The sequence below is a fragment of the Phyllobates terribilis genome, unplaced genomic scaffold (assembly GCF_046119375.1).
Source record: "Phyllobates terribilis strain yellow unplaced genomic scaffold, ASM4611937v1 Scaffold_1__5_contigs__length_1240528914, whole genome shotgun sequence".
Taxonomy (NCBI): domain Eukaryota; kingdom Metazoa; phylum Chordata; class Amphibia; order Anura; family Dendrobatidae; genus Phyllobates; species Phyllobates terribilis.
The window spans coordinates 570,046,173-570,060,517 of NW_027362761.1; the positions used below are offsets into that span (position 1 = coordinate 570,046,173).

General features: G+C 43.9%; 1 protein-coding gene across 8 annotated transcripts in view; it reads right to left on the bottom strand.

Moving 5' to 3' along the window:
* Positions 1-1,254: 1,254 nt before the first annotated feature.
* CCDC68 (coiled-coil domain containing 68) overlaps positions 1,255-14,345 on the bottom strand; it is a 35,290-nt gene continuing 22,199 nt past the window's right edge. For 7 of the 8 annotated variants that reach the window (XM_073681154.1, XM_073681125.1, XM_073681110.1 and 4 more), the window contains 3 exons: positions 13,584-13,667; positions 6,292-6,368; positions 1,255-2,867 (listed from right to left, as the gene is read on the bottom strand). In XM_073681154.1, coding sequence (XP_073537255.1) covers positions 2,795-2,867; positions 6,292-6,368; positions 13,584-13,667 — 234 coding nt within the window. In that variant the 3' untranslated portion in view covers positions 1,255-2,794. Of the gene's footprint in view, positions 2,868-4,647; positions 4,682-6,291; positions 6,369-13,583; positions 13,668-14,345 lie in introns of all 8 variants that reach the window. The other variant, XM_073681146.1, reaches the window with a different exon arrangement.

The window sequence follows — 14,345 nt, forward strand, 5'->3', positions numbered from 1 at the left end:
AGATTGTTGGAAGACCATTTCTGGTGACTACCTCTTGAAGCTCATCAAGAGAATGCCAAGAGTGTGTAAAGCAGTCATCAAAGCAAAAGGTTGCTACTTTGAAGAACCTAGAGTATAAGACATATTTTCAGTTGTTTCACACTTTTTTAAGTATATATTTCCACATGTGTTAATTCATAGTTTTGATGCCTTCAGTGTAAATGTACAATTTTCAAAGCCATTAAAAAACAGAAAAATCTTTAAATGAGAAGGTGTGTCCAAACTTTTGGTCTGTACTGTATATATATTTTTTTTTTGATTAACAATGATTTTTTGTCATCGTTTTTTTTATGCTTTGCATGTTTTTTGCACAATAGAGCAAGTCACTTCTTTCAGCATTTTTTCAGCATTTTTCACCCATTGAAAGTAATGGGTGGTGAAAAACGCTGAAAAAACAACAACGCAGGTATCAGGTTTTGCTGCGTTTTTTTTGTGCCAAAACCTGATGAAGTTGAATAGGCAATTTTTTTTTTGTCACTAAACTTTTATCAGCATGCATAAAGAGACAAATGGACAGTGACAAAAACGCAGCAAAAAAAATAAAAAAAACAAGTAAAACCTGCTTTTTTTTCAGACACAAACTTTACTGCAAAAAGATTTTGCTGCAGAAAAAAAAACGCCTAGTGGGAACATAGCCCTAAACTAAGGGGAAAAAAAGATGCAAGGAGTGCCTGTCCTATTTATCAGATCTTTCTATTCTTACCAAAACTTTTGAAGTTGTCAAACATTATATTCCATAGCGACCAGTCTTGCATAGATCACTTAGATCTTCATCTTAATATACTCAACTGGGGGGACAAAAGAGGACCCGGGAGGTCCAGCAGAAATCCAATCAGGCTTTCCTCATCTCATTTTTCCCTATTAATCAGATTTTTTTTTTATTCTTACCAACACTTTTGAAGTTGAGAGACCATACACTCCATAACGAGCAGTTTCCCACAGATTACTTGTATCTTCTTTGCCCTTAGTTTAGTAAATTAAAGTGAAGATACAAGGAGGCTCGGAATAACTCAAACCAGTTTTTCTCCGTCTCCTACCATCTGCCCTATTAATCGGATTTCTGTAAAAATACATACAGGATTGGAAATGTCTTTTAAAACTTCGTCACGGCTTACATTATGCGACATTGTGGCATTACAGTTCTGTGACTTTAGTTGAATTCCAGAGGAAATGTTCCATGTTACAAAAAGAATATTCACTTCAAATTTTCAAAAATAGTTCAGCGTCAGACCTTTATTAATCCTATATTAATAAATTAATGAAATGCCCACCAGGCCTAAGCTTATAAAATAAAACAATTAGCGTAACACAATGGGTGGGGTTTATGATAATTTGCATGAACCTACAAGGAGGAGTTTGGGAGTGGAATAGAGGCGGGGCTTAAAGGATTTGTACAGAAATGTGAAACAATGTTACAAAGTGAATGGGATGTAATATACACCTGGTTATGCCATACAGATATGGGGAGGGGTAGGCATACTATACGAGAACAGAATCTATCGTTTTACCCACTGTAACAATGATTTCATAATTTGAAATCCACCTCCTATAGTACAAGCTAAGGTTGCTGCTCTGCCCCTCCACCATGTTTTACACTGCAGCTCCAGGTTGCAAGATGTGTAAGAGTTCAATCCCAGAAGCGTACTAAGCTGCATTGAGAAAAAGAAGGTCTTGCAACAAAATATTCATACTTCTCAAAGTGTAACTAACTAAACTTTCATTTTTTTTATTCATTTTGTCCGACATGGGGAGTTATGAAACTTTGCAAATCACTTTATTAGGGGATTTGTCTTAATTTTTTTGGGAAAAAAAATTGCATGTAAGGGATTTTCAAACCTCTTTTTTTTTCCCAGTCTATTTTGCCTGACTTCAGCTGCAATGATATCAGAACATTGGGAGTACAGATGATGGCAGTGTTGGGTCAGCTCCTGTGTGCCACTAACTCTGGGAATAAGCTGCTGCAGGAGATTTTCTGATAAGCAGAACACTCAGAGGAGGAGGCAGGAGATGAACCATCACTGCCATCATCTGTACTCTAAAGGAGTACATACTGATATAAATGTAGGTGTAGGTAGGTGAATAGACTGGGACAAATATTCCATCATCTGTACTCTAAAGGAGTACATACTGATATAAATGTAGCTGTAGGTAGGTGAATAGACTGGGACAAATATTTTTTATTTTTACAGGAATAAGGACAAGTCCCCTAATAAAGTTATTTTTCAAAGTTTCATAACTTTTCATGTAGGATAAAATTGTAAAATAAATGAATAAATAAAAGTTTGGTTACTCTTTAACACACAACTTTCATAATCACAAAAATCAGCTGCAAGATTAAAGGGTTTTGGAAAGTCGTGTAAATTATATAACAGGCGCCTTGAAAATAACCAAATGAAAGGTTCCTTCTCTTGTGAGATCCCCAGCGATCAGTTGTAATCGGGCAGCAAGTGTTTTATTATCATACAGCGCCTCCGCAGGGAATAAAAAGCATTACACAATTCTTATTGAAATCGATAGCCTGGGTCCTCCAGAAAGATATTGTCTTTGAAATCTGTTCTGACTGATGAAAGAGGTTTCCTAATGAAGGACCCTTGTCTATTAAGTCATAATTCCCTAATACGGTATTTGGAAGTGGGTTTTTATAATGCGGACTGTCTCTTTAAATAATACTAATACAACAGGTGACAGGATCCGATCCCTGAAATGTCGTCACTTTGCATGGCAGAATCCACCAGGCGTCCTCTGATGGTCGGCATCAGCTAGTTTCGGGGATGTTCTTGTTTCTCAGCAGCATGAAGTATGGAGACAAGGTGCCCAACATATACTCGCTGTAAAATGAGTAGAATTCACAATTATCAGAGATGTATCAGTAATAAATGGCAGCATGCACCAAAGTAACCGGCAGGAGGAGGAACGGCCTTCAGCACACAAGCCCCTTAGCAGTTACACAGTCTGCCCCCACTAAGACCAAGGCACCGGCTCCCACGGCTCACCCACTCAGGACTATAAGTGATGCAAACACACAGAAACCATGTGGAAACTCAACTTTTTTTTACTTTTCTGCACACAGGCTCAAGCTTGGCTTTTTTTCTCAATGTAGGCACAGAGCTTGGCGGTTTCAACTTCAATTGAGGCACAGCGCTTGATGGTTTCATAAGAAAACTTAAAGAATAGCTGAATGTTAATTTTATTTTTTTTTATAACTTTTATAACCAGAAAGTTATGAAACTTTGCAAATCACTTTATTAGGGGATTTACCTTCATTCCTATAAGAAAAATTACATATAAGTGACTTCCAAACCCCGGCTTTACTCCAGTCTACACACCTGACTTCAGCTGCATTTATATCAGAACATTTGGAGCACAGATGATGGCAGTGATGGGTCCGCTCAGCACCTGCTTCTGCAGGAGATTGTTCTGATAGGCAGAACACTCAGAGGAAGAGACAGGAGCTGACCCATCACTGCCATCATCTGTACTCCAAATATTCTGATATCAAGGCAGCAAATAGACTGGGGGTAAAATTGAGGTTTGGAAGCCACTTAAGTGCACTTTTTTTCAATAGGAATGAAGGTAAATCCCCTAATAAACTGATTTGCAAAGTTTCATAACTTTCCATTCTGGACAAAATTATTTAAAAAAAATGAAAGATTAGTTTCTCTTTAACTGGAGACATTGTGATGGTTTTTAGTTCCAGTTCTCAGTGCGGTGAAAAGTTTATTTTCCTTGTGGTAGGTCCACGACAGCGATCCAGGAAAAATAAGTCACAGTGTTGCTCACTCCTTCTGGGAGCTATGCACCAGTCTCTGCACACAAGTGTTCTTGACCCAACTCCAAACTTTTCAGCAAGATCTTATAGAGGGAAACTATGAGACGTAAACATTTTCCCACAGCTCCACCATATTTTATGTGACACCTCCTCCACAGAAGAAACCTTCTGGAACCGCTGCTTTCCGAGAGCTCTTAGGAAGAGTCTGCAGGTGTTTGCCTACACTTCCGGGACTCTCGGAGGTCTAGCTTTTTGTTAGGAACCTCATGGATGCCGGGGAGAGTTATAGAGCAGGCTTGGACTGGCCCACAGGAGAGCAGGAGAATCCTCCGATAGGCCCCCATGAAGAAGTGCTAATGAGTAGTGCAGAAAAAAGTATCATCCTATCATTCCATAAACAAGCTAGCCTAATTAATATTACATAGACGCAAAAGTAAATTTGTTTACTAGGACCGGTTATTTTTGCATGTAGCTGATTAGTGGGCCCCAAGAATCAGTTACTTGTGGGCCTTTGCCAATCCAGTCCGGCACTGTTAGCAAGTATTATATATATATATATATATATATATATATATATATATATATATATATATATATATATATGTAAAGTACTTCCTATAAAGGAACATCATAGTCAACCTTACTCCACCAGTCTGGTGACCACCATCACAGTGCCTCATTTAAAGTGACAGTAACAATAAATAAGATGTGATGCATTATTAAAACACTAGGTCATGCATAAAACAGTGCAGTATACACTTGGCAGGAAAATGCTCCCCTGCGTCTGAGCACAACACACAAACCAAAGAGCAATTGTCAGGCAGCGGCGGATTACGCACCGCCTAACTCAGGAGAAAGTACTATAGTCCATTCCTGGAAATAAGAACAGAAGATTAAATGGTCGTGAAAGCAGTTTAAGACGCTGTACAGACTGACCGCCCTGCTATATCGCCTCTTTGCCGGGCTCTCCTCACAACAGCAGCAGAGGAGTATGTTGATCTTGTAGGAGGCAGTGACCTGTCCACTAGGATATTATAGTAGTGAGGTCCAGTAGTAAGTGACTGGGACAATGTCTTGAATAGAATGCAAAGAAGTGAATGATCAAGTAGAAAGAGCAAGGACCTTGTCAGCAGCACAGAGCATTTCAGGAGAAGAATGTTCTGATTTTTATTAAGGTCAGTGATCTCACCATCCTCATCCAAATACTGGTTCCATAAATCATACCAATATATCACTGTGCAGCAGCTCTACACCTGCCAAGTGCCAGCTGTGTTATACAGCTGACTCCCACCAACAAGTGTTGTGATTGGCACTAGTGCCAACTGGGCCAGATCAACCCCTTAGATGCTACAGTCAAGAGACAAGCAGCATCTAAGCGGTTAGATAAATGAGCAGATCTTGTTACCCCATTGACTCAAACTCCCTACTCCCCAGAAACATGATTGCAGGGCGCCTATGGGTGTCATGGCAGCCAGTGGCCTAATGGAGACTTGAATAGGAGAATACTGACAGCATAATATATTGCAGTACAAAAAAGTCCCCCTGAGGGACTGGCCACGTTCAGTATTCGGTCAGTATTTTACATCAGTATTTTGTAAGCCAAAACCAGGAGTGGAACAATCAGAGGAAAAGTATACTAGAAACAAGTCACCACTTCTGTATTTATCACCCTCTCCTGGTTTTTGCTTACACATACTGATGTAAAATACTGACCGAATACTGAACGTGTGAACGTAAGCCCCCCCAAAAAATAAAATAACATATTAAACAAAAATTAATAAAATGTAAAAAAAAAATGAGTTAAAAAATACATATATTAATATATAATAATTTGGGGGATTTTTTTATTTTTTATTCTTAATTCATTAAATAAAAAAATATATAAAAAAAATATAAAAAATATTAGAACAAACATGATTGATATAATAGTGTTCATAAAACGGAACACTGTAAAGAAATGAAAATGCCAGAATTGCTGTTTTTTGTCAAAATAAAAAGCGATCAAAATAAGTAAGATGATAAAAATCAGCCGATACCAAAAATAAGTCGTCACTAAGCTCCAATATCAGACAAAAAAAAAAATTACGGGCCCCAGTATATGGTAAAAGAAGACAAGTGTTTTAAAAGTTTCTCATTATTTAAAAGTAGAAAACCATAAAGCACAATAGAAATGTAGCATCACTGTCATCATACTGACCCCAGAATAAAGTTAACATGTTATATATATATATATATATATATATATATATATATATATACAGTATTCCAGTATATAAATGTCATATATACATCTATGCGTGTATGTATGTGTGTATATATATATATATATATATATATACACACACACACGCATAGATGTATATATGACATTTATATACAGGAATACTGTATATATGTGTGTATATATATATATATATATATATGTATACATACATACATATATATGCAAATAAAAAACCTATAAAAATATCTGGATTGCTTACTTCACAGTTGTTGCTTTGGATACTTTGAATTTGCTCGGGGCCGACCAGTGCTCAACCTTGTATTTCAATTCTTTGTTCTAGAAACAAAAAAAATAAAAATATTTATTGAGAGCCTCCAGAAATCACTCACTACATGCAGCATTTCCTAAAATACCTTCTCGAGTCCTCCTGCTCCTTGCACATCCCAATAATTCCAGATTCCACCACCTGGGGTAAATCTGCAGGTCAATAGGAGCCATATACAGCTGTGTTCAGCTCGCCCTCTAGGGGCGGGTGCAATAAATGTCAGTGGCAATTTTTAGAATATGGGAGATTTTGGAACGAGGCAAAGGTTTCTTGGGAAAAAAGGATTTGCATTAAAATTGAAAAAAAACCACATTGATTTATGGGCTCATGCAGCCACTCGCTTTGCTATGTGAGCGTAATTACCGACATGTAGGCTGGTAAAAATTGGGAAGTTTAAGTCACGCTCCCCAAAAATACCCCAAATCAAAGAGGAATTGCTCACTTTTGGGCACATTTAATATATGCACTGCGGTTTCTGATCAAGTCATGTCTAAATTAGAAGCTTCCTCCAAGATATGTATGAAATCTTAATATTCTCTTAATCTTCTGTAAGCGTTGTGTTGTGTGCGTGTGTGTGATATATATATATATATATATATATATATATATATATATATGTATACAGTACAGACCAAAAGTTTGGACACACCTTCTCATTTAAAGATTTTTCTGTATTTTCAGGACTATGAAAATTGTACATTCACACTGAAGGCATCAAAACTATGAATTAACACATGTGGAATTATATACTTAACAAAAAAGTGTGAAACAACTGAAAATATGTCTTATATTCTAGGTTCTTCAAAGTAGCCACCTTTTGCTTTGATGACTGCTTTGCACACTCTTGGCATTCTCTTGATGAGCTTCAAGAGGTAGTCACCGGAAATGGTCTTCCAACAATCTTGAAGGAGTTCCCAGAGATGCTTAGCACTTGTTGGCCCTTTTGCCTTCACTCTGCGGTCCAGCTCACCCCAAACCATCTCGATTGGGTTCAGGTCTGGTGACTGTGGAGGCCAGGTGTAACATACCTGGCGGCGTCCTTGCATAGTGGTCCATTTCCCACTGTGCAGGAGCGCGCACTTGATCTCCTGTCCGGAATGTCTCTCTGGCTTCCCTCCATGCTGTCTGTTTGTGTCTGTTTCTGCTGCTTAAGGGCGGCGCCCGATCACTTCCTGCTTTTTGTACCTGCTGTGGGTCACACCCCTTGTGCGTCCTCAGCCTATTGCTGTCTGACACTTGGTATATAGCTCAGCAGCTCCCTTCTATCCCTGCCTGAGCATAGTGTTTCCTTCAGTGTGTGCTTGCACTCTGAAGGTGCCAGGTCCCGTCTTTGTTTCCTTGTCTGCCTTTCCTGGAGGCTGTATTTCCAGGCCTGTCTGAACTGAGTCCTGTATGTCTCCTGCTTTTTGTATCAGTTCCCGTGTCTGAACTGAGTCCTGTATGTCTCCTGCTTTTTGTATCAGTTTCCGTGTCTGAACTGAGTCCTGTATTTCTCCTGCTTTGCGGTATTAGTTCCCGTGTCTGAACTAAGTCCTTTATGTCTCCTGCTTTTTGTATCAGTTCCCGTGTCTGAACTGAGTCCTGTATGTCTCCTGCTTTTTGTATCAGTTCCCGTGTCTGAACTGAGTCCTGTATGTCTCCTGCTTTGCGGTATCAGCTCCCGTGTCTGAACTGTGTCCTGTATGTCTCCTGCTTTGCGGTATTAGTTCCCGTGTCTGAACTAAGTCCTGTATGTCTCCTGCTTTGCGGTATTAGTTCCCGTGTCCGAACTGAGTCCTTTCTGTGTTCTCTTGTCTGTCCTGTCTGAACACGCTCCTTGCCTGTTCGTTCCGCCTTCTAGTGGCCGATTTCCTAGACCCGCTCCTGTTTCTGGTCTGTCCTGTCTGAACACGCTCCTTGCCTGTTCGTTCCGCCTCTCTGGGGGCCGTATTCCCAGACCCGCTCCTGTATCCCTCTGCAGTGTCGGTCTCCTCCGTACACTCAGTTCCAGTCTGAACTCTCTCCTGTCCTTTACCTGTTTTGCCTCTATGTCCGTTCCCTTCCTTTTTCTGCAGAGTCTGAACTCGTACCTAACTCCTGCTTGTTGTCTCTGCAAGTACTGTGTGAGTATCTGGCTCTGTCTTTCCCTTCCTGTCTGTTCCGTGTGAACAGAGCCCTGTCCTCCCTGCTCAGCCTTGTCTGCACTCTAGCTGTGCTTGCCTGTAACCCTCTGCCTGTATTGTTCCTGAGTCCCGGTGTGTACTGGGTCCTATCCCGCCTGTGTTCCTACCTGCTAGTGCCTCCCTGTCTGCACTCTAGCTGTGCTTGCCTTTACCCCCCTGCCTGCATACCCGCCTGCCTGCATACCAGTCGTGCCTGCCTATACCCTCCAGTCTGTGTGCCAGCCTACCAGCCTGTTCCTGTATTCCCCTGCGTGGGTCAACAGCCGTGTCCGGGGTCTGTCCTGGAGTAGCACCTGGTCCCTCTGCTCGGTTCCTCCTTGGTGCACTGGCGTCGTATGCCGTCGTGCGACCCTGGTCGGATCGGGTGAATACTTAGTCACGCCCCTCCAGGCATTCACTCTCCGGCACGGTCCAGTGGAATCACTACCAATCACACGCACACGCCGCTTAGCCCGGGCGTGTGCATAACAGCATGCTCAGGCCATGGTTCCCGTTGAGCCCCACGGCCTTCGCTCTTTGAGAAGTTTTTCCAGCGAATACATGCATTAAAATAAAATAAATAAATTTTTTCCCCCCTTTAGCTGAGTTCCAGGCGAATTACGCACCCGTCCAGATGGATCTATCAGCTCTTGTTCCTGCGGATCCGCCACGTTACTATGGGGATCCAAGACAGTGTCGTGCATTTGTGGAGCAATGCATGCTACACTTTAAGGCCTACCCTCTCTACTTTCCTTCCGATTGGGCTAAAGTGGCCTTTATGATGTCTTACCTGGCGGGTGATGCCTTGGAATGGATCAACCCCCTATATGAAACACAGGATCCGATCCTCCGGGACCTAATGGCCTTCCTGGTGGCCTTTCTAATGGTCTTCGATGATCCTAACCCGGAGGCTCCTGCTGAAGCTTCACCTCCCAATATCCCGGAGCAGCCCCGATGGGTAATGTGTGTGGGTAGCGCAATAGTCCTCCAGCCCAATGAGACTACTGCCCACCCAGAATCCTCACAGGGTGACTACGCTTTCCGGAATACTTCTCTCAACCTCAAGAGGCAGTCCAGACGTGCTAGACGTAGAGGCAAGCCGTCACGCCAGGGTCTGTCCTCCCTGAGACCTCCTGACCCCAACCTTGAAGTCCCTACTGAAGCTTCATCTGCCTGTATCCCGGAGAAACCCCAATGGGTAATGTGCGTGGGTAGTGCACCAGTTCTCCTGCCCGAAGAGACTTCTGCCCATCCAGACTCCACACAGGAGAACTTCCTGCACCCGGCATCAGATGCTTCTCTCTCTTTAACCGGTGTGCATGTCCAAGGATGCTCCAAAGCTGTGGTTACCTCTGAGTCTGTGCACCTCTACTACCTGGCGGAGGATCCCCTGTTGCCTCCTGAATCCTCCGGGATACCACTCGATGACAAATGGAGAGAGACTTCTCTACACCCGGTACTCAATACTTTGTCCGCTTCGTCCTGTGAGCCTGACAATGGGTACCCCAAAGTGGTAGTTACCTCCGAGTCTCTACACCCCTCCGACCAGGCGGAGGATCTCCAGTTGTCTCCTGAACCCTTCGGGGTGCTACTTGGTAACGAAAGGACAGAGACTCTCCTATACTCTGTACCTGATACCTCGCTCGCTTCGTCCAGTGAGTCCAACCTAGTGTACTCCGAAGCAGAAGTTACTCCCGAGTCTCTACACCCCTCCGACCAGGCGGAGGACCTCCAGTTGTGTTCAGAACCCTTCGGGGTGCCACCTGGTGGTGAATGGACAGAGACTTTCCTATACTCGGTACCCGATACCTCGCCTGCTTCCTCCAGTGAGTCCAACCTAGTGTACTCCGAAGCAGAGATTACTCCCGAGTCTCTACACCCCTCCGACCAGGCGGAGGACCTCCAGTTGTGTTCAGAACCCTTCGGGGTGCCACCTGGTGGTGAATGGACAGAGACTTTCCTATATTCGGTACCCGATACCTCGCCTGCTTCCTCCAGTGAGTCCGACCTAGTGTACTCTGAAGCAGTTGTTTTCTCTGAGCCTCTGCACTCTTCTGACCCGGTGGAGGACCTCCAGTTGTTTCCTGAATCCTCCGGGGTACCACCAGATAACAAAGAGACAGTGACTTTTCCTCATTATGTACCTGATAACCCGTCTATTTTTTCCTGTGAGCTTGACAAGATGTACCTCGAAGCAGAGATTACCCTCAAGTCTCTGTCCCCCTCCAACCCAGTGAACGACTGGTCCTCGAATTCCCTGCGGAAGATTCTGGCAGGTCTGAAGAAGAGGGGGCGTAAGGGGGGAGGTACTGTAACATACCTGGCGGCGTCCTTGCATAGTGGTCCATTTCCCACTGTGCAGGAGCGCGCACTTGATCTCCTGTCCGGAATGTCTCTCTGGCTTCCCTCCATGCTGTCTGTTTGTGTCTGTTTCTGCTGCTTAAGGGCGGCGCCCGATCACTTCCTGCTTTTTGTACCTGCTGTGGGTCACACCCCTTGTGCGTCCTCAGCCTATTGCTGTCTGACACTTGGTATATAGCTCAGCAGCTCCCTTCTATCCCTGCCTGAGCATAGTGTTTTCCTTCAGTGTGTGCTTGCACTCTGAAGGTGCCGGGTCCCGTCTTTGTTTCCTTGTCTGCCTTTCCTGGAGGCTGTATTTCCAGGCCTGTCTGAACTGAGTCCTGTATGTCTCCTGCTTTTTGTATCAGTTTCCGTGTCTGAACTGAGTCCTGTATTTCTCCTGCTTTGCGGTATTAGTTCCCGTGTCTGAACTAAGTCCTTTATGTCTCCTGCTTTTTGTATCAGTTCCCGTGTCTGAACTGAGTCCTGTATGTCTCCTGCTTTTTGTATCAGTTCCCGTGTCTGAACTGAGTCCTGTATGTCTCCTGCTTTGCGGTATTAGTTCCCGTGTCTGAACTAAGTCCTGTATGTCTCCTGCTTTGCGGTATTAGTTCCCGTGTCCGAACTGAGTCCTTTCTGTGTTCTCTTGTCTGTCCTGTCTGAACACGCTCCTTGCCTGTTCGTTCCGCCTTCTAGTGGCCGATTTCCTAGACCCGCTCCTGTTTCTGGTCTGTCCTGTCTGAACACGCTCCTTGCCTGTTTGTTCCGCCTCTCTGGGGGCCGTATTCCCAGACCCGCTCCTGTATCCCTCTGCAGTGTCGGTCTCCTCCGTACACTCAGTTCCAGTCTGAACTCTCTCCTGTCCTTTACCTGTTTTGCCTCTATGTCCGTTCCCTTCCTTTTTCTGCAGAGTCTGAACTCGTACCTAACTCCTGCTTGTTGTCTCTGCAAGTACTGTGTGAGTATCTGGCTCTGTCTTTCCCTTCCTGTCTGTTCCGTGTGAACAGAGCCCTGTCCTCCCTGCTCAGCCTTGTCTGCACTCTAGCTGTGCTTGCCTGTAACCCTCTGCCTGTATTGTTCCTGAGTCCCGGTGTGTACTGGGTCCTATCCCGCCTGTGTTCCTACCTGCTAGTGCCTCCCTGTCTGCACTCTAGCTGTGCTTGCCTTTACCCCCCTGCCTGCATACCCGCCTGCCTGCATACCAGTCGTGCCTGCCTATACCCTCCAGTCTGTGTGCCAGCCTACCAGCCTGTTCCTGTATTCCCCTGCGTGGGTCAACAGCCGTGTCCGGGGTCTGTCCTGGAGTAGCACCTGGTCCCTCTGCTCGGTTCCTCCTTGGTGCACTGGCGTCGTATGCCGTCGTGCGACCCTGGTCGGATCGGGTGAATACTTAGTCACGCCCCTCCAGGCATTCACTCTCCGGCACGGTCCAGTGGAATCACTACCAATCACACGCACACGCCGCTTAGCCCGGGCGTGTGCATAACACCAGGTCATCTGGCGTAGCACCCCATCACTCTCCTTCTTGGTCAAATAGCCCTTACACAGCCTGGAGGTGTTTGGGGTCATTGTCCTGTTGAAAAATAAATGATGGTCCAACTAAACGCAAACCGGATGGAATAGCATGCCGCTGCAAGATGCTGTGGTAGCCATGCTGGTTCAGTATGCCTTCAATTTTGAATAAATCCCCAACAGTGTCACCAGCAAAGCACCTCCACACCATCACACCTCCTCCTCCTCCATGCATCACGGTGGGAACCAGGCATGTACAGTCCATCCGTTCACCTTTTCGGCGTCGCACAAAGACACGGTGGTTGGAACCAAAGATCTCAAATTTGGACTCATCAGACCAAATCACAGATTTCCACTGGTCTAATGTCCATTCCTTGTGTTCCTTAGCCCAAACAAGTCTCTTCTGCTTGTTGCCCGTCCTTAGCAGTGGTTTCCTAGCAGCTATTTTACCATGAAGGCTTGCTGCACAAAGTCTCCTCTTAACAGTTGTTGTAGAGATGTATCTGCTGCTAGAACTCTGTGTGGCATTGACCTGGTCTCTAATCTGAGCTGCTGTTAACCTGCGATTTCTGAGGCTGGTGACTCGAATAAACTTATCCTCAGAAGCAGAGGTGACTCTTGGTCTTCCTTTCCTGGGGCGGTCCTCATGTGAGCCAGTTTCTTTGTAGCTCTTGATGGTTTTTGCAACTGCACTTGGGGACACATTCAAAGCTTGCCCAATTTTTCAGACTGACTGACCTTCATTTCTTAAAGTAATGATGGCCACTCGTTTTTCTTTACTTAGCTGCTTTTTTCTTGCCATAATACAAATTCTAACAGTCTATTCAGTAGAACTATCAGCTGTGTATCCACCAGACTTCTGCACAACACAACTAATGGTCCCAACCCCATTTATAAGGCAAGAAATCCCACTTATTAAACCTGACAGGGCACACCTGTGAAGTGAAAACCATTTCCGGTGACTACCTCTTGAAGCTCATCAAGAGAATGCCAAGAGTGTGCAAAGCAGTCATCAAAGCAAAAGGTGGCTACTTTGAAGAACCTAGAATATAAGACATATTTTCAGTTGTTTCACACTTTTTTGTTAAGTATATAATTCCACATGTGTTAATTCATAGTTTTGATGCCTTCAGTGTGAATGTACAATTTTCATAGTCATGAAAATACAGAAAAATCTTTAAATGAGAAGGTGTGTCCAAACTTTTGGTCTGTGCTGTATATATTGTATCTCACCTGACATTGGAGCACATCGATTTTTTCCTTCAGTTCCCCAATCGTGACATCCTGCTCTTTTAGTCGGCTCTTCAGTTCTTCACTCTGGAAAAAAAACAGCAGGAAAACAAAAATGTTTAACTTTTCTTTTTAAATTAATTTGATCATTGATTTAAAGGTGATATTCACTTTGCATCATCCCTTTATGTTGTAATGATACTCGTAGAATCACACGGTCACATTTGGTTTCCTGCTGCTGAGTCTCCAGCGATCACCTGTGATCTCTGCAGGAAATGTTTAATATTCTGCAGCGCCACCACAGGGGGAATGAAGTATTACAAGTTGTCCTCTTAAATTAATGATCTATCCATTTAATGCAATCATGTGCTTCATCCTTCTGCTCTGGGTAAAAAATGGGGGTCCTTAAATAGCACCCCCCTCCACAGCTAGAAGCAAAGCATAACATACTCAGGACTGACATTGGTGGATGGACCATCAGTATTTGATTGAGACCCCTGACTACCAGCTATATGAAGGGTTCATCATGCCTGCCCTTTCATTTTGCACTGGGCACAGTTTCATACCGGTAGCAGAAACTTCATCTGGTAATACACTTTACTACAGCTATGGCACATTCAAGTGAAGGGTAAACATGATTGAGAAGGGGCGAGGCTCAAAACCCCTTTAAACAACTGATCCTGTGAGAATGGGACCTCTACCAACCTCGTATTCATGGTCCACACTAAGGACAATTTGAAAGAACCAGATAATGCCTTTTCATTC